General features: G+C 47.3%; 2 protein-coding genes and 1 long non-coding RNA gene across 3 annotated transcripts; 2 read left to right on the forward strand and 1 right to left on the reverse strand.

Moving 5' to 3' along the window:
• Positions 1-3045: 3045 nt before the first annotated feature.
• Positions 3046-3553, forward strand: LOC135395418 (uncharacterized). The gene is made up of 3 exons (XR_010423072.1): positions 3046-3112; positions 3172-3228; positions 3322-3553. It is a non-coding gene; the product is annotated as an uncharacterized LOC135395418 (long non-coding RNA).
• Positions 3554-3568: 15 nt separating this feature from the next.
• LOC135395651 (uncharacterized) lies at positions 3569-7645 on the forward strand. The gene is made up of 8 exons (XM_064626746.1): positions 3569-3669; positions 4044-4208; positions 4692-4806; positions 4936-5181; positions 6364-6535; positions 6624-6766; positions 7375-7522; positions 7607-7645. The coding sequence occupies exons 1-8, from the start codon at positions 3583-3585 to the stop codon at positions 7617-7619; spliced, it is 1089 nt and encodes a 362-aa protein (XP_064482816.1). The 5' UTR covers positions 3569-3582; the 3' UTR covers positions 7620-7645.
• A 2347-nt stretch (positions 7646-9992) lies between these two features.
• Positions 9993-10508, reverse strand: LOC135395652 (uncharacterized). Its single transcript, XM_064626747.1, has 2 exons — positions 10312-10508; positions 9993-10227 (listed from the first exon to the last, which is right to left on the reverse strand). Exons 1-2 carry the CDS (start codon positions 10506-10508, stop codon positions 9993-9995), a joined length of 432 nt encoding a protein of 143 aa, XP_064482817.1.
• Positions 10509-19201: the final 8693 nt, after the last annotated feature.

Consider the following 19201-nt stretch of genomic DNA (forward strand, 5'->3'; position numbering starts at 1 on the left):
TACCAAGCATAGCTCCAGTAATCACGCGCGTCCTCGAAGCTTATCCAATGCCTTTCAAATTTTGTGTGTGCTCGAAGGCGCTCATGGTTAAGGACGGAGCCGACGGGCTGACTTCTCATCTCCTTCACGTGAACCTTCACATGAGAGTGGTTCATAACCGTCAAGAAATCGAAGGCACGATAAACGCTGCCATCGCAGAGTCCTCGCAACGCATAGAAAACTATGCGAGAGAAGGGTCTGGTTTCACCTCGAACGACGTCCAATGTGTCGACTTAAAGGGACTATCGCATACGGAGAAATGGGTAGGAAATGGTTACGAGAATGGTTGGCATCATTCGACAATTCATTTCATCAATTATCTTGGCTAGAAAATGTTCCTGTAATAAATAAACGAGTTTTTTCGATCAGCGAAACATCGGATGACGTCATTGTGACGAAGGCTTCAACAGGACCAATGCGAGGTCGGCGCACCGCCGGCGCCGCTCCCCCATTTTCTCTCGGGGATATCGTCTGCTTTGTACATATGGCGTCGTGCATGTCTCTGTGTATGAAACAACAAATTTCCTCGAAAGTGCTGTGAGTTTCGCTCAGTGGTGAAATTGCAACATGTCTTCGAGTTCGGGAACACGTTGTAATGTTCCTGGCTGTAAAAAATCGTCTGGTGCGAACCCAGAATTGACATTTCACGGGGCCAAGGACAGAGACACGAAACGAAAGTGGGAAGCAGCAATCGCCGGCAGTCTTCCTGTCGTGGCAGAGGAACTGCATGTTCGGCACGTTTGTTCCTCGCATTTTGCCGACGAGGCGTACGTGGAATCGGACTTATTGCAGTTCCGTATGGGACTGTCAGCCAAACGAAAGAGACTAAAGCCCGATGCTGTGCCCACATTGTTCGATGAGCAAATGGAAACCACCGACGTGCCGGATGAGCAGGTAAGCATTTGTTTTCGATTCATTTCGAATGAAGCCCTACAAAATTGTGGTGTAGTGATATAATAGCTCACGAAGTGCCTCCATGTAGGCGATCGGGATCTAGGTGACTCAATGTAAACACACTACACTCGGAGTGTAATCACGTACAATAAAGGGGAGAGTATATCCTACCAGATGTCGGTTGTGCTGTTCGGCGTATATAACAAAAAGTACGTACGGAAGTACATTTTTTCACGCTCTATCCGCCGATTTCAGCCATTTGTTTCTGCAAATGCGCGCCAGAAAAAGTACACATGAAACACCGCGACCGGCAGTGATGTACCAGACACTCCTAGCCCCCACCAGCACCCTACGTATTTTTTTTGGCGACATCCCTCTATAACTTGCATTATTCAGATTCACTGTTTCTCCTGTGTCTTTCTTTGCTCATGTAACCCAGCATTTTTGTGAACTAGCAACGTCATTTTTGTGAGCTAGTGAGAGCAAAGGAGGCAGCTTTCCAACAGAATAACAATTAGGCATTACAGTTTTATGCATCATGTCCCACATCAGGTGCTCAATTTCTGTCACAGGTGGAGAGAAGCGGCTTGATGGAATCTGCTTCAGGTGGTGAGTACAAGAAACTTCCATTAGGGAAGTCCGTGTTGTACGGTTAATGAAATGTGAATTCTGATTTACACTGAATGTTCATGTTGTGAAACCGGCAGCGTATGCAGGAGTATCAGCCTCTACAAGTGGTGCAAGTGGGAGTTCAGTTCTGCAGCACATGACAGCCACATCATCAGAGGATGGTATGCTTTCCAGTTCACCTATCACAGCTCAAACAATAAGACTGTAAATTATGTACCAAAAAAGAACTGTAAAAACAGACATGGTGGTGGCAGAGTTTTGCCTGAGGGTGACACTCTAGCATCTTACAATATAGGGTACACATATTTTCCAAGGTGGATGCAAATAGTCCACCACCCATCTAGCAAGTCACGTTTTGCACTCAGTCCGATGAGAAAATGTGCCACACCTGAAACTTGTGTCCAGCACTAAGTGTAGCTGAGCCTATAGCTATGCAGCTTGTCTCAAGAAAATACAGTAATCAATAATGTACCCATGATGACAATATTCATACTATACAATATATACTACAATACATATACTGACAATATATATATACTGTGTGTTTGCTTAATTTTTTAAGTTCTCGTCCTGGATGAGCTGCCCCTTCAGCCTTTGGTTCCATACCAGAGTGTCAGCCAATATGGCTTTTTGTACACTTTGGTGCCACAGAAACAACGCTTGAAGGGTGGAAAGACGGCAAATAAGAAATCACAGACAGCTGTTCCCACTGTAACACTTGGTAATTATGCTTCAAAATGTATTGTGCTTCACAAATATGTTTGTGTTTCTTATGCAGTGTAACTATACGTAATGAATACTTTGGTTGCTTCCGTCATATTGCCCAACTGGTCAGGTGGAGAATTCCGTCATGAGTATATGAAGTTATAAGCCAAAACACTGTTGCACTTATTATAAAGAAGCAGTAGTGACATTGAACCAAATTAACTGCTGTGTAAGCTTTCAAAGAACTTTGTGAGAAACATGAGCTCAACGTGCATTCGTTTCATCCTTTTTTAACCATGTATGTTTTTCACTTGTGTGTATGCAGCCACTCAAACAGGCATCCTCATGCCAAGCAGAGGAACTCAGACAGCTGTAACCTTCCCACCCACTGGTGCACTCTCCTTTACATCCTCACAAGTTGCAGCAGAGTGTCCAGAAACCAGTGGAGACAAAGGCGCAGCTGTTTCTTTAGCAGAGGCTTTGCTGCCACATGATGACGCAGCACAGCTTTGTGTTGTCCCACTGGAGCATGCTAGTCTTTCGACGTCACCGCCTGGTGGCCGTACCTCTACTCCAGTGCCTGTGGACTTAGACACGACGGATGTGTCCACATGGTATGGGCAGTATTTTCTTTTTCAACATGTATTCAGCTTTGTTGTTATTTCTGGGAACTTTGTTTGGATTGGTGTACATAAAAATGACACTGTGGCATTTTCTCAGCAGAGATGAAAAGTGCTTGTGATGAAGGCAAATTAATCTGTTTCACTTGTGCGTGCAGCCCACCCGACCCAAAGGATATGACATTCCAGTTGTCTGAAACCGCAGAAAGCTCAGACACTGAAGAGTAAGCTTGAGATCATGAGGTAAATAGAAACTTTGAGAATTTGTTTTCTTTTCTTGCAGTGAAGGAGACAAGATGTTGCAACCACGAGGGCTTTCAAAATCTCGTGGGCATCAAACGTAAGTGAAATATTTTGAAATATTTCTCAAAGCTTGTTCAAGACGCTGGTAGCATAATAATCTAAGAATTAAAAAATTTGGTTGGCTTTCCAGACCAAATCCAGATGAGCGATTTTTCCTGGTGGCAGAATCCAGTTTGAAAGAGCTGCTAACCCAGTGCCCCTATTGTGGGACCGATGATGTTGACATCAACACCACAACAAGGGGGACATGCTTGAAAGCTGTCATGCGTTGCAAGTGTGGGAGGGAACGGTCTTGGCACAGCCAACCTTGGCTGGGGGGCCGACCACTGGGGAACGTCCTGGTCTGCTCTGCAATCCTCTTCTCAGCTGTGACATCTCAAAAGCGTTTAGGATGTTTGAGCTTATGAAGATGGCAACACTTACAATGTCTCAGTACTTTCGAACGCAGAAGGAGCACCTCTTTCCTGCTGTGAATGATGTGAGTCCTGTGACGTGACGTGTGACTTTGCTGTGACATGCCACACAGAGTGGGATAAAAGGGGCACGTGATATGTTTGCGTTGAGTGTATGGCCCTGATTTTTCCTGCTGCTTAGATTATTGGCTGTGCCTTGAGTTCCCTCAGCAAACAGTCAAAGTAAAAAGTAGAAAGAACAACTATTTTTCTGTGATTGTGCTATGATCGTATAGTAAGAACCTCCTTTGGAGGTGCTTCAATCAATTGCAAATGCAATGCTGTAGGGCAGGCAGTCTAGTACGGTTTTGGCTTTACCACTATTTCTCTGACAATCATGGGTCATCTACCATGTGTACCCAGGGTTCCTCAATTTGCACTCATCCGAAAATGTTTTTAGGTCTACCTCATGAGACAAGCAGAGATCCTTGACCAGCTTCGGCCACTGCCCCTGACCCTTGCCGGGGATGGCAGGTGCGACTCACCCGGCCACACTGCATTGTATGGCACCTACACGCTTCTGGAGACTGCAGCCAACCGTATCGTGCACTTCGAGTTGGTTAAGGTACCTCAAGTTGTTTTGTGGACACCAGAAAAGTTTTGTGACAAAAGTTATCATGGATAAAAAAGCACCTACAATAGAAGAGCTTGGTCATGTTACATTCTAATTTGGGAATTCAAAAGTGACTCGCTTTTGCCTAATTGTCTAATGTGAAGTGTGGATACAGCAGGCTGTAGTAGGACGAGACTAAAGTGCCCCCAGGCAAAACTTAGAATGCACATATGAAATGCTACATTCAGTGACCATCACTTATTGTAGTGCAATAGCATGGACGACAGGAAAGACTGTCTATAAATCAAGCTTAGTCAAAACGATTAATTACTATCTATTACAGAGTATTCACTCGTAATGAAATTACTCACAAATTGCTTGGAAAAATTAATAAATTACTTGCCGCATTACTCACAAAAGTATCTCATTAATAGTATGGCAATTCGTTTAGTGCCTCACATACAATGTCTGACCCTGACCTTTCCTCCTATGCAGTCTACTGAGGTCAGCAGCAGCAATGCAATGGAAGCCTATGGTCTACTGAAATGCCTCGCCTTTCTCGAGGTACATGACATGACTGTGGACACCTTGGTCACTGACCGCCATTCTGGCATCAAAGCCATGCTAAGGTGACTGTGTCCACACATAACGCACATATTTGATGTGTGGCATGTTGTCAAAGGTGAGTGGAGCAATTTTCTGGAGGGGGTTTTATGTCACACGTGATAACATCCAACAGTAGTCAAGAAAAAGCTCTTGGGTCTCAGTCGCTCAACGAAACACCAAGTTGTGCAGCTCTGGATTGATAGCTTGACGAGACATGCATATTGGTGTCCGCGTACAAGCGGGGATGATGGGGACCTATGTCTTGCAAAGTGGGTGTCAGCAGTTAACCACATTGTTGACATCCATGAGCACGACAACCCGTTGTACCAGATTTGCTACCACGGCGCACTTTCTGAACCACGACAATGGCTCAGAGAAGGTAAACGCTGACATTTTGCAGTTTGTAAAACATTATATACAGAGTAGCGAAGTAATAAAAGTTTTCCTTACTGACACTTATGGGTGAAATACACCACAAATTCAAAAATCTTACAACAAAATTAACACAATTGAAAACAGAAAAAAAAAATATGTTGCACACCTTATACTGCAGCCTCATTCCCATTCTCTGATCCACGATCTCGGTGGAGGTAAGATCTTGAGTATTATTTATCTCTTATTCTTTACGCAGTAAATTCTTTCTTCTGCCTTCAGCAAGGGGACAAGAGAGAACAATTGGTTTAAAATTTACTAAAATGAAATGTGAACATAGGCACACACAATGATCCTTCCTTGCATCAAGTAATTATTGTGAGTACTGCGTGCCAATAAGGATAAACTTTTATATGTGGCTCTCCTGTATTCATATTAATGTATCGGTAGTTGTTATTGAAAGCCCTTAACTTTACACGATTCACAGAAATCTCGTAGAAGTGATGATTTTTTGCAGACCACAGGCGAATTTCCCCATTCATTATCATTAACTTATTTGTTGTTGTTGTTGCAGACCACACGTTTTGTTGTGGTATTGCAAATAATTTTACTTTTTTTAAATTATGTAACCTAGAATTCTTTGCTGTGCCCTATGGAATGTGTCATTCTCACCAAACAATTAAAGAAAAAGCAGTTGCAACAGAGCAAGTAGAGATGATCTACAACCCCTGCCCATGCGTGCAAGAGCACCTCATAGCTATTGATCAGGCAGGCATGGGCCTGTCTGACTGCCTACCTGCTTGGCTGGAAGCCATGGTTGGTGGGTGTTTTTGCATCTCTCTGGCATAAGCAAAGGTGTTAAAAATGCGAAATTGAAATACCAAATACATGAGCACAGCAGATGCATGGCACTATGCCTGGAGAATAGTGTCAAGGAGTTTTAGTATCTGAGAGATAACTAGATTCTTTTCTGTTGAGAAACTGTTTGTCTATCAGTTGTGAACTTTTATACGCACTAAGAAATCCAGCACATGCCCCTTTTTTTATTTCTTTTTTGCCTGTAGACAACTGCAGATTATCAGTTTGTCGTTCGCAGTATATTTGAAATTATCACTGCAGAAACGTAGGGGCTGTAACCTTTCAGTGTACATGATGAACATTTCAAGCACCTGACAACACACAATTGTAGACACAGAGACGTACAGGCGAGTCCAGGACATCCTGTTGTCACCTGCACTCCTGAAGGATATCCCATTCCTGTCCTCACAAGAGCAGACATATGGATTGGAGGCCTTTCACAGTGTCCTCATCCACTTCCTGCCGAAGTCCTACGCTTTTTCTGACGAGGGGATGGTGGCTAGGTATGAAGCGTATGGACCCACGAGTTAGGAGCCAAGTCCAGCACGGTGACAAAGGGTATCATAAGAATGTAATGTACTCCACTTGTAGGACACAGTTGGCGATCATCCACTTCAACGAGAATGCAGATCGTGTCCAGTTGGAGAGGGAAGGCGCGAAGCAGTACCGTCTCAAGGCATTGAAGGTTAAGAAGACGTGGGTGGCTGTACCTCTGAAGGAGAGTGCTAGCTATGGTATGTGCTGGTTGCATGCATCATGAATGAATCTATGTTGCAGTCGTTGAGTTTTAGTTTTATTTATTTGCCAACAAATTACCACACTGCCCAGTTACACCAACGCTGGGTAACTTTGAACCGAGATCAAGGGTTGCTAAAACGTAAAGTTAACACACAATTCTTTCTTTACAAATGCTAGATGGTCATGTGATGAACGTTTCAGTGACAATGACTCTTTTTAGTGATGAACAGTTATGTGTTAAATTCAAGTTAAGGGACCAGAGATCTTGGTTGAAATGGAAATTGACGTTGGTGAAACCGTGCCTTCGCAACTTTCAGACAAGTAAGATAGGAGTAATATGGGAAAGGAACCTTCCTGAAATCCACTGTACATGTTACAAATATTGAGTCCCACAGTGAGATCAAATATTCAAATCTAGTATTAATGTGAGATCATTGGGCAAGGAATATCCCTCTGTCCATAAACACTTTGCTTCACCATTACCTATTTTTGAATTATTCAGCTGTGAGTGTCTCATCAAACATCCCGTTCAATGGGGAGCAGGGAATTTTCAGTGCATTGATCAGATAGTTTTCGTGCCAACTCCCATCTTCTTATTGGATAGGTTATGCATCAGCCTTGATTGCTGAGGTGCTGACACGCATTCAGGAGCACAGAAGGGAGTCTGGAGCTGTGGCAACTCTGCCAACGCGGTCATCAACATATGGTGAGAGGCCAAGCCTTACAGAAGCAGTCGTGAAGCATCAGGCAAGGTTTGTGCACACTTTTCCTACCATATATTGCTCACATAATGTCATGGCTTGATGTTGTTATATATTGTGAATTTTTATTTTTAGGTTCCAGAAATGAGGCTCCCACCTGCATCACACACTGAACATTGAAACTAAGCTAAAAAAAGGCCCTTTTCAGGGCCACCACAAGGTTTATGCAGAGACAAGCGTTGCGTTATGAACCCACCAAAGTGCACATTATTGTTTTTGGTCCAGCTGCATACACTTTTCTGAATTGTGCTGCTGATTCAAATGAACTGTTTTTTTTTAAATTCCTTCTGTGGCTATTAATAGCATCTAACCATATGCGCACCTGTGTGACTTTTATTGGAATTCCAGTTACAATTTCAGCGCACAGAGGACACACTAAGGATTCAAGAATATGGTGGTACCGGGCTCCGATATGCATATGATGGTAAGTTTTTTTATCTTTGTCTTAAATTTGTGTTTTTACTTTTTTCAGCACATCGAGCTCGCACTGCTCGTATGGAAGAAAAGAACCTGTTACCATCCTGTCAACATGAACCATAATGCCAGCTCCCTACATAGCAACTGAAAATATAGCAAGAATGAGGAAATAAAATGTACTAAATACAATCAGTTCTTGTTCGAAATGTTTAATATATGTATCAGGTTCAGAAAGCTTCCATATACACAGAACTGTGGCAATACACACACCGGCAATAACTCTACCCTCCATTTAGAAATAAAGCATAAATCCAGGCTAAAGGAAAAAAAAGCATAAGTTTTTTTTTTCTTTGTAAACATAGGTGAAAAACATCGTACAAAAGAAACCTCGCTATGGTGAAGCTGGATAGACTATTCAAAATGTGTATTGCACCAGTACTTGTCCTCATTGTGGTTTGTACTTCCAAATGATTCTCAATGAAAATTGTTTACACATTCCAGTATGCGACCTAAGTCTGTACACTGCTCTTGAAGTGAAACAAAGGGTCTAAACCTTCGGAACTGTGCATGCACATATATGACGTACAGTATGACCTGCTCAATAATTTGTGACTTCGCTCTGCAACATTTCTTCACCATATGTGGTTATGGAAAGCAAACATCATGGAGGTGAAAGATGGAAGTCACTGAAAAGGTTAGCCAGGCTGTAGGACCCAAACCCACATCTTCTGGATTACTGTGATTGGTTTGTCCCTTCAGATGACGCACCCTGGAAGTCGCTGAGAAGGCATGTTACCTCAATTGGTAGAGCCCTGGACCGGTAATCCAGAAGATGTGGGTTCGAGTCCTACAGCCTGGCTAACCTTTTCAGTGACTTCCATCTTTCATCGTTAATTTCTTAGGCAACTTGAGGCCTTTTATGTGATTGTCCCTTCTATGTTGTTCCAGCCTCAGAACATCAGTTCTCTCTTGATCATGGAGGTTTTGATTGTGTATACAGTTACATCTTCTAATAGCAAAGCACCGTACATGAACATGCGCAAACAACAATGACACTGATGAGTCCTAAAATGAGAGCGTCTATAATTAAAGCTCTAACGTGCCCAGAAATTATATTTAAAGCGAGCGACATGCTCGCCAAACTTCTTCCGAGAGACTTCTGGCCAAAGTAACACCTATTTATTTCGGAACGAATCCACCGCGTGACCGACCTCCACGAACTCCAAAGCCCAAAAAAAAAAAACCCCAAAAACCTCAACTCCAACTTCGTTCTCCTCTCATCGTCTCTCCTCGTCGTCTTCCTTCACAACAGTTCCTACACACTGCCCCCCCCCCTAAGAAATGTCATTTCTTCACACTTCAAGTTTATATAAAAGTTCACCACATCGGACGATAGTTGACCCGTTGGGCAGCTTAACTTCGAACGCCCGTGATTTCTGGTCCCTTCCTGGCAGGCATCGCGAAATCCTTCCTGTTGTCCACCTTTGCCTCGGTCTGCAGTCGACCGCTACTTTTCAGCTACTTCACTAAGAAACAGGTGCAGCTAGTGAAGCAGTACCTGTTTCTTCAGTAAGAAACAGGTAATGCTTCCACTAGCAGCTCCAGTTCCTTGGTGAGGTAGCTCAAAAGTAGCACTCGTTTTAGACAAAACCTCTGGACACGTTAATTAGAGCAAACACCCTGCTGCACGAGTTGAATTTGAAAGGTGTTATGAAAAGTGAAGTATGTTACAATATATGACACATGGGATATATGCCTGGTGTTACTCGTAGTATCCCGTATATGAAACTGACAGGAACAACGTCCTGATTCTTCGAACAGCACATCCTGGAATCTGCCTTCGGTTTCTTATTCCAAGGTATCCATGAATCCATGTTGTGAACGCGCAATACGCGCTGTATCGGAGACGTCTGTGTGAAACAATAATAAAGGAGACAAAATATTGATTTGCTTGACTAAGAGCAGCAAACTTTTAGTAACACACATCCATGTGCTCGAAACGAAAGTGGCACGAAATCACGACATTTACGACGTATGAGAAGTTTTAGACACAGTACCTATTGTCAGATGGCTCGAGAACACGCATGCGACGGTCATCACGGCAAAACACTGGAGCATAGACAACCAGGAGCTCCCTCCGCAGACAAATGTCATTGAAGAGTGGGTGATCGGTGATACAATTGACCCCGGCACCCTCACAGACAGCCGACACCCGATCAACAGAACTGCAGCACCGGCGTTCATCGGGTTCCACTGGACTGCAGCGAGTGCAGAGGCATCTGTCATTTCCAAGTGGACAAATGTCAAAATGCTTAACAGTGCACAACCATCATGAGATATGATATGATCGGGATATGGCGTACCCGAAAGTGTCGTCGCTATCGGACGGCTCGCTTTCACTGGCTGCACCTTCACCTGCAGCACGACCTGCAGCAGGGTCAAGTGGTAGAGGGTCTGTGGAATAAGGGTCGTCGTCGAGCACAATTTCTTCGGAGCTGTAGTCCTCAGAATCGCTTGGAAGCGACGCGACGTCACTTTCGTATTCCGACGATTCCGACATTACGCTTGGTGTCTGCTGGCCGCCTCGCATCCAGATGCCCCGCGGCCCCACCGATCAGCTGTGCGGGAAGAAGCGCTCTCATTGGCGCTGTTGAGCGTGACGTTATCAAGGCGTTGTGGAGAGACGGTGGAGAGGGACCTCATTATGCGTCGTCTGCTCTCTCGATGTATTTCATTAGATTGCTCAGCATATACGCGACCTATTCACTTGGGGTTTTCGCTGCCCTTGTCAGAGGGCACTGAGAAATATTGTGGTACTGAAGTTTCGGAATCGACCGAGATGGATGCGATAGTCCCTTTAAAACTAACGCTCTTAAAACCGAAGCGGATTGGGTGCACGGTCGAGCTTCTAGAAATCTTGAAAAGAAAAACAAGGACTCTCACAAACGTCAAACTCCCTCCGAGTCACGAAAACGAGTGTTTCAAGTATAGCGTGCTGGCACTCTTACATCCTTTGAGGAACAAGCCAAACGATTATGGCAGATACCGCAAATACATGAATCCTTCAAATCCAGAGACACGCGTAACGTACTGGCCGCCCTGCTTCCCAGTCACTTACGAAGACATTACCCTGTGGGAGAGAAAAAACAAAATCTCCGTGTACATCTACGTGTTCGACGAGCAGACGAGTTCGATATCTACCGGACGAGTTCCCTGCACGCTCCATAAAGATAAAGTCCATCTGCTGGAGGTTAGGCAGCATTTCTATGGCATTAAAAAATTTAGCACTTTCATGGGACGAAGTGACTATTTTTATTACGAGAAATGCACGTCCAGTTTCGGGACGAGAGAGGCATTGCAGCAACACGAACGTCTGTGGCGAGACGTAAACGAAGTGATTCTCGAAATGCCAAAAGCGGGGGAGAGCGTCTCCTTCACCAAGATACAGTACATGCATCCCTACCCCTATTTTGCGGTGTTGGACACGGAGAGCGTCTTGGAAAAGGACGCACTCGTTAAGGACGCCGTGAGTGTGCACAGGATGAGCTCGTACTGCATCGTTGTAGTGAGAAGTTGGGACAGAAAAATACTAGGCCTAGATCGCTATTTGGGACCCAACGCGGCAGAGAAATGCTTGCTCTCGCTCAAGCGATTTAGCGATCAAATCGATAGGTTGAACCGTTGTCCCTCACCGTTGGTCATGAGTATGGAAGACCACTTGCGACACGCGAGCGCTACACACTGCGAATTTTGTGGAATCGAATTTAACCGACATACGCGAAAGGTGTCGCATCACGACCACACCCGCTTCGTAGAGCCCGGTTCTTCGAATTTTGTCGCGACGCTGTGTGATACGTGTAACCTTACGTGTCGGAACACCAAAGAACTCGTCGTGTGCACGCACAACCTGCAGTACGATCTGAGCTCCCTTCTCTGCAACATGCACGTTCTAAATCTGGGCGAACCGTGGATCTTAGCTTCGAGCTCGGGAAAAGATAAGAGGGTTCAACATTGGTGATCTCAAGTTTTGGCATTGGCGTTCAACATTGGCATTGGAGATTTGGCATTGGCGATCTCAAGGCGAGTTTTTCAACCTGTCCTTGTCGCACCTGGTGGAAACCCTCCTCGCCAGTGGTGGCGAAAGCGCGTTTCATTGTACCCGTCAAATGTATGGTGACCGTTTCCGGCGCCTCCTCAGGAAGGGCATTTCCCGTACACCTTCGTCGACAGTTTCGAAGCGTACAATTTGCCCACACTACCGCCAAAGGAAGCTTTCAAAAGTGACCTGAACAACCAAGAGATCACGGACGAGGACTATCAGTACGCCCTCGAGATTTTCGAATTGTTCGAATGTAAGAACCTCGGCGGTTACCCGCGTCTCTACGTCACGCTCGACGCTTGTCAGCTCTGCGACGTCGTACTGTATTTCAGGAAGATTGCGCTAGAGACGGATGGGATGGATATCTTACGTGCCATGTCCCTCGCCAGTTACGCGTGGAGCAGCGCCCTGAAGCTCACCAATGTCAAACTCGAGCTCATGAGCGATCGCGAGAGGTACGAAACGATCGAGAAGGGAATCAGGGGAGGCATTTGTAACAGCTTCCACAGATACTGTCGGGCTAATCACGAGGGGTGTGACGATTACGATCCCCAGCAAGAAAAGACTTTTATCCAGTACCTCGACGTGAACAGTTTGTACCCGTACGCGATGACTTTCCATCTCCCGACAGGTGGTGAGTGGGTCGATCCTTCGAGGTGGAGCGAGATCAATTTTCTCAACATTCCTCACGATTCGCAAGTGGGTTACGTCTACGTGGTAGACTTGTCGTATCCCGAAGAACTGCACCCGGGATTTTCCCCTGGCACCCGAAGACAGTTGCGTGGACGAGAACGAACTCTCCCCCTACCAACGCCACCTGAAAGATGCGTTGTTGCTGAACGCCCCTCCCACCAAGAAACTCTTGCTGACGTGTTACGACAAAGAACGCTATGTCGTTCATTATGCATTACTCGCTCTGTACGTGACAACTTTTTGCGAACCTTCGTATAGAGAAAAGTCGCGTTGAGGAATGCCGCGTCCACGAAATTCGAGCGACTTCTGTACAAAACCATGTCGAACAGCACGTTCGGTAAGTCGATACAAAATGTGAGACGCATGAAAAGGTACGCTATAGCCTACGACAAAGAAAGCGCGCTCCGAAACGCTAGCTCCGTCGACAGTCAGCATTTTCACATTCTGAGTGATAAGTGCATCTTGTACGAGATGAAGCAACGCCGCATCAAATGCACGCACCTCCTTTACATGGGCTTTGCCATTCTTGAAATATCCAAAGTCCGAATGTACAGCTTCATCTACGAGTAGCTCATTTCTCACTTGACGTGTCAAATGCAATTGATCTATAGCGACACGGACAGCATAATTTTTTCTCGCACGTGTGAAAGCCTGGAAGAGCAGCTGATGAAGATTGAGAGCGAGTTAGATCTGTCTTCCTATCCGCCGGACCACCCGCTTTTCAACGACGAGCACGCGAATCAGATGGGGTACTTCAAAGACGAGACGGGAGGTGGTGTTATTCAGGAAGTAGTAGCCATCCGAGCGAAAATGTACAGCATTCTCTTGGCTGGGACACACTGTGGCGGCCCGTGTGTGATGACGAGGACGTGCCTCTGCTGCCACGCGCTACGGCGCTGGCACGGCAGTTCTACCGGCACCGTCCTAGCGTGAGGCCACGACCATCTGCCCGCTGGGACATTCCATCATCGCCGGTCAGGACTCATGTAGAGGGACACCACCTCCTCTACATTTGATGACCCGAACTATGAACACCATGTTCGGCGTAATTCGGCCAAGCACCATCCCAAATTTCTGCAAGACCACATTCGAAGCCATCACTGAAGGTCCGGTGCACCGTTCTACCGAGGAACCGCTAGGCGACGACGTCTATCCACCGCGGCTCCGCTCATCGCAACACACGACCGCGCAAGACCATGGTTCTACCCAGCTCACCTCACCATGGTCGCACACGTCATGTCGCCACATGCTTCGTGATGGCACTCCTCGGCCTACCACCAGCGGCACCTTCCCGAGCATCACGCTCCTGTACCGGTCGCGGTACGCCACTGTCGACCGCACCAACCGCATCTGCTACGCCAGCGGTCAAAGAACCCTGCCCGCCTCGCCTTCCCACCAGGCTTCTGTACAAGATGCTGGCAGCTCATCCAATTGCGGTAAAGAAGCACCGGGTTCCACGACGTTCCACCGGGGACCCGCACGGAGCCCATTGCGTTCTACTCCCGGTCTCCCCGTGCTTCGCGATGGTCCTCCCCGGCACTCTCCTCGGCGACAACACTACGAGCTCACGCTCACGAACCGGTCGCGGTTCTGTCGCCCCACTCTTTTATCCCTTCGGCCTACCTGCATGCTCTCCGTTTTGGCCCGCCCCTGGAACCCTCCCGGCCAGCTCTTGTCCGCACCGTACATCCCGCCACTTCTGCCCACTCAGCACAAGACGCAAGACCATCCGTCCCTGTTCCACGTGTCGCCCGTCTTCCTCCTCTCCATGTATCGACGCGGACCCCAACCGCTAGCTCTACACCGCTCCGCGTCTGAGGGGGGGAGTGATGTGGCGGCCCGTGTGTGATGACGAAGACGTGCCTCTGCTGCCACGCGCTACGGCGCTGGCACGGCAGTTCTACCGGCACCGTCCTAGCGTGAGGCCATGCACATCTGCCCGCTGGGACATTCCATCATCGCCGGTCAGGACTCATGTAGAGGAACACCACCTCCTCTACAACACAAACAGATCGCGAGAGCGAAGGGAGTTAAGAAGGACGTGGTGAGGAAACATTTATTGCATGAAGTGTACCGAGATTCTCTGTTCAATGAAAAGGCGGTCTCTCAGAAGCAGTGCACCATCCAGAGTATAAAGCGAACGATGTACACCATTTCGAGACTCAAGAAGAGCTTGGTCCCCTACGACGACAAGCGCTATATCGTGGATGCCGTACACTCCTTCCCTTATGGAAGCTGCGAATACGGTAAGCTTTCCTAGTGTTTTGACGTGTATAGGATTACGATAGTGCTCTCTCTTTGTGCAGCAACAGAAAACCCGGAAGAGAGCCCGAGAGCGTCGTCGTCAGGCATCGAGTAACCGCGGAACAAAGAGCTGCACGCGCATGTAATCGAGAATAAAAGTTCTAGTCGAGACATGCTTCTCTCTCTCTCTCTCTCTCGCAGACAGGAGAAGTACGGGTCATCGTGGCAGTGTGGTAGCGGAATGGGTGTACGAAAAGAATGACCATTCCGTCATCGTGCTGGTGCAGTGACCCGCGCAATGACGACGCTGCGATGAAGATTCCCCATATCCTTTCTGTTGAGGCAAGTCAGGGAGGGTGCAGGCATCTATCGACCATCTCTTTTGTATGTATTCAAAAAACATGTTTCAGTGAAAGCAAACACAGAGTCTCGTCAATGTTATTCGGACTGTTTAATGCGTTGCATGTCAATAACCAATCGGTATTTCAATAAATCAGTGACAAAGTTGGCGATGTAGACTGCTTGCAAATGTCGCTGCTTCTGTAGGGCGTGCTTAATATCAGCGATGGCACGAGCGAGAAGGTCCACGATGTCTGCAGCGATGTAGTTGAATTCTGCGTTGGACAAGCTCACAAATTCGCTCATCAGTCCCAGGGGTCCGTCAGGAACTGCTACGCAGACGTTCTTGTAACGGGCGTAGATACGACGCACCATCTCCTGCAGCGGCCTCGGCGAGATCTCTCCTATATTGCCAAAGCCTACCATGTCTATCACGTAGCGAAAAGCAGTGATGACGAGCTCATTGCGGGGACGTTCGCTGTTGAAACATTCCTTCTCCACTTCTTCCCAAGAAGCGTGGGTGTGGGAACAATTTTGTAAAGAGTGGTAGCTGAACATCTTCACGTAGTGATGGTGCGAGCGCGGTGCGCGCTGCCTTTATACAGATAAACGCGCGCGCAAAGAAAGGAGAGTGAAACCGAAACTCAGAAGCCACCCGTCGCCGCTAGGAGCGCGCGCGCAGCGGAGAGCCGAAACCGAAAACACCCGCGGGCGGCGCAGAGGGCGCTAGGAGCGCGCGCGCATCCATAGCTGCTGCGGCGCGTCGCCTCAGTCAATTTCTCTCTGGCTGTCGTGGAAAGCAGACGTGCGCTCCCCGCGCTCGCTGAGTTTCTGCCTGGCTGATGATCAGTCACCGCGGGGGAAAAGGTGAGTGATTTGACGCGCTCCTTTTCTCGCATGTTTGACGTGTTTAGCGGCGACCAACGAGTGATTTGACCGCGCTCGTGTTAAGCCTTTTCTCGCATGTTTAGGCTTGTTTTGCGGTGAGCAAGCCTTTTGTTCATGTTGACGCATGTTTAGCGATGTGTGCCCAGTGGTTCCCGCCTTGTATTAGCTGCATAGTGTTGTGACGCTGTGGTTAGGCCTAAGCGATCGCCCCCGTAAGCCTTTTTCCCCGATTTGTACTGTTTTCTCCGTGCTGTTTTAGCAGTAGCGGTTAGACCTTTTCTCTCGCATGCCTAGACTTGTTTAGCAGTGCTGCCATTTTTACCTGCCGCTAGTATCTTGTTCTCTGTCTTTCTCGTCTAGAGCTATGATGGTGGCGCCATCTGGTGTGATGACTTGCAACTAAGTGGCCACCTGTCGTCGATCTCTGCAACTGCCCGTCGCCAACTACCACAATGGCGGGCGCTGGTCACTCGGGTGTTGCGGAGCGGCTTCTTCGCCGCGGCATCATTGATTTTCGAATAAATTGTTTCTCTCCACTTTATTTCTATCTTTCCATTTTATTTTCTACCTATTTTTTATTTTTTATGGACACAGGTTGTCCGCAACGCACAGGGTGGTCTGGACACGTCTTAGATGCTCCCCAATTAGTGTGATGACTCCCTGGAGGGTCCTGATTAATGTGGGGGGTCCCAATTACCTCCAATTGCTAATTAAACGTGTCCAGAAGCCTTGTAGCGTTGCGGACAGTCTGTGTCCAGTCATTACTACTCACGCAATGGAGCATTTTATGCCTGACCCGGATGTACCTATAGAACGATTCCTGGTCCCCAACGGGAGCAAACACGTCCAGCTCTGGTTCTAGGACTCAGGAGCGCATAGCTGTGTCAATGGAATTTGCCTCTAGTAACTGACATCGTACCCTCTGCTATCATTTCCCAACACTAGTGCTCGGGTCTACCTACCAACCATGACTGACTCACTGGTGTACACTGCTAGTACACGGAGTTCAATAACCATTTTAAACTGAGAATCATACGGTCATTTATGTGGTCGTTATGCATTTTAATATATTTTTTAGATTGTCCCTATTATAAATCACTGTCAGAGGACGATGAGAAATATGCAAGAAACGAGGAAGGAATATTATCTTCGTTTCTGCTAATTTATCAGTATTAGCTGTCGTCATGGCTGACTTCCTAACCTCGAGGCATATGAAGTACGGCATCATCATCACCTTATTCTTGCTGTCCGGGCCACTTTTTGCCGCCGGCACAGTACTGGTGCACCTAGACATCCCAGGGGGCCGTGGCTTGCTGGCTACCGCCGCCTTTACTTTGATGATGGCCTTAGCGGTCATATATTTCGTATGCGTTAAGGGCCTTAAAGGATTTGTGCTGGACGTCGAGTCCATAGAGCAGCACTTCTCAAGTTCCGGATCCCAACCCCAACCGGTGTCGGAGGAGATGCGAGTGCACATCCAGGCGTGGGTCCAGGATATCAAACAGAGCTTTGTGGCCGTAAGGCGTCCCACAAGAGCCAATCCAGTACTCTAGGCCACCGTCGCCAAGTTCGGGAGCGGGTAGTTCTTCCCGCTCCTTGAACTAGCGCGCGACAAAACGGCGGCCAACAACATCAGTCCGTCGCAGGTCCTCCAGACCAACGGGGGACCATGTATAGAGTATCCTAGCCTTGGGCAACACCATCAGCCCACTGGATGTCCTCCAGACCATCGGAGGACCATGGACAGAGCGGCCAGGCGATGGGCAACGCCATCAGCCCGCCGCAGGTTCTCCTGACCATCGGAGAGCCATGGAGGAACTGGTCTAGCGGTAGGAAATACCATCAACCCTTCGCAATTCCTCCGGACTACCGGAGGACCATGGACAGAGCAGCATAACAGAGGACAATACCATCAGCCAGCTGTAGGTTCGCCAGACCATCGGAGGGTCACGGAAGAACTGGTCTATAGCGATGTCCAATACCATCAACCCACCGTATATATATGTATTGCCATGTGTCGGCCTAGCGGTGCGCAACAGAATCAACTCACCATGGTCAACGCCTGGTGTCAACGACATTTTCCTTAGGTTTCACAGAACCATCCCAGGCGAAAATATGGACTGGTCCCAGAATGGTTCCAGTTGAATCTGGACTGGTTCCAAGTTGGATGTTTGATGGTCTCGGAATGGTTCCAGTTGAATGTGGATGGTCACAGCTGGATTCCCAAGTGGGGTGGCTGGTTCCACTTTGCTGACATCAGTGGTACCACTCTGGTCTCAGATGGTTCCAGAAGTTCCAACTGGAGCCTCACAGGTACCATTTTGTTCCCAGAATAGTCACTTGAGACTCCAAGTTGGGCAGCTTCCCCCTTTGAGATTTCATCTTGTCCACACTTGCCATATATCCTTCTGGTTTCTTTGATCTATTACTCTGATCTATTTTAGCACATGTATGACCTCTTTTTATTGCTGTTTATCCAGATGCGCGCGTCTGCGATCAAATATATACTATATCCCTGTAACTCCAATTCGTGCACATATTCTCATCTGAAGGTGCATGAATATCATAACATATTAAGTACCAGATAAATGTAAAAAAATACATCTCAACAACAACAAAAATTAAACTGAATAACTAGAAGAAAGACAACGAAAAAAAGAAGAAAAGGTAATTGCAGAGGCTGATGCAATGTGAAGACGCCACGGCGGCTCGGCGAGAGCCGAGAGGGAGAGGAGAGGGCGAGAGGCGAGACTGGCAGGTGGCAGTTGGAACTTGGACGCATCGCAGCAAGTTGGTTTTGTCTTCCGTTGCCGTCGCAAGGATGGTGTATTTGCCTCCTGTGCAGTATTTGCGTGTGGTTTAGTGCGCTTTGTAAGACAATGCGATGACAGTAGGAAGGGAGTTGCCTCAGGACAGAAGCCGCCGATATTTCGAACAGAGACTGTTCTTCTTCTGGGCACCGTCCTCATCATTGGCATGGCATTTAAAGG

The sequence above is a fragment of the Ornithodoros turicata genome, chromosome 5 (genome assembly GCF_037126465.1).
Source record: "Ornithodoros turicata isolate Travis chromosome 5, ASM3712646v1, whole genome shotgun sequence".
In the NCBI taxonomy this organism is placed as follows: domain Eukaryota; kingdom Metazoa; phylum Arthropoda; class Arachnida; order Ixodida; family Argasidae; genus Ornithodoros; species Ornithodoros turicata.

Coding starts and splice junctions, on each gene's coding strand:
- LOC135395652 (XM_064626747.1), bottom strand. CDS start 10,508: ATGTCGGAATCGTCGGAATACGAAAGTGACGTCGCGTCGCTTCCAAGC. Junction 10,228..10,311: donor GATAGCGACGACACTTTCGG/GTACGCCATATC, acceptor TGGAAATGACAG/ATGCCTCTGCACTCGCTGCA.
- LOC135395651 (XM_064626746.1), top strand. CDS start 3,583: ATGTTTGAGCTTATGAAGATGGCAACACTTACAATGTCTCAGTACTTT. Junction 6,536..6,623: donor GACGAGGGGATGGTGGCTAG/GTATGAAGCGTA, acceptor CTCCACTTGTAG/GACACAGTTGGCGATCATCC. Junction 6,767..7,374: donor GAAGGAGAGTGCTAGCTATG/GTATGTGCTGGT, acceptor CTTATTGGATAG/GTTATGCATCAGCCTTGATT.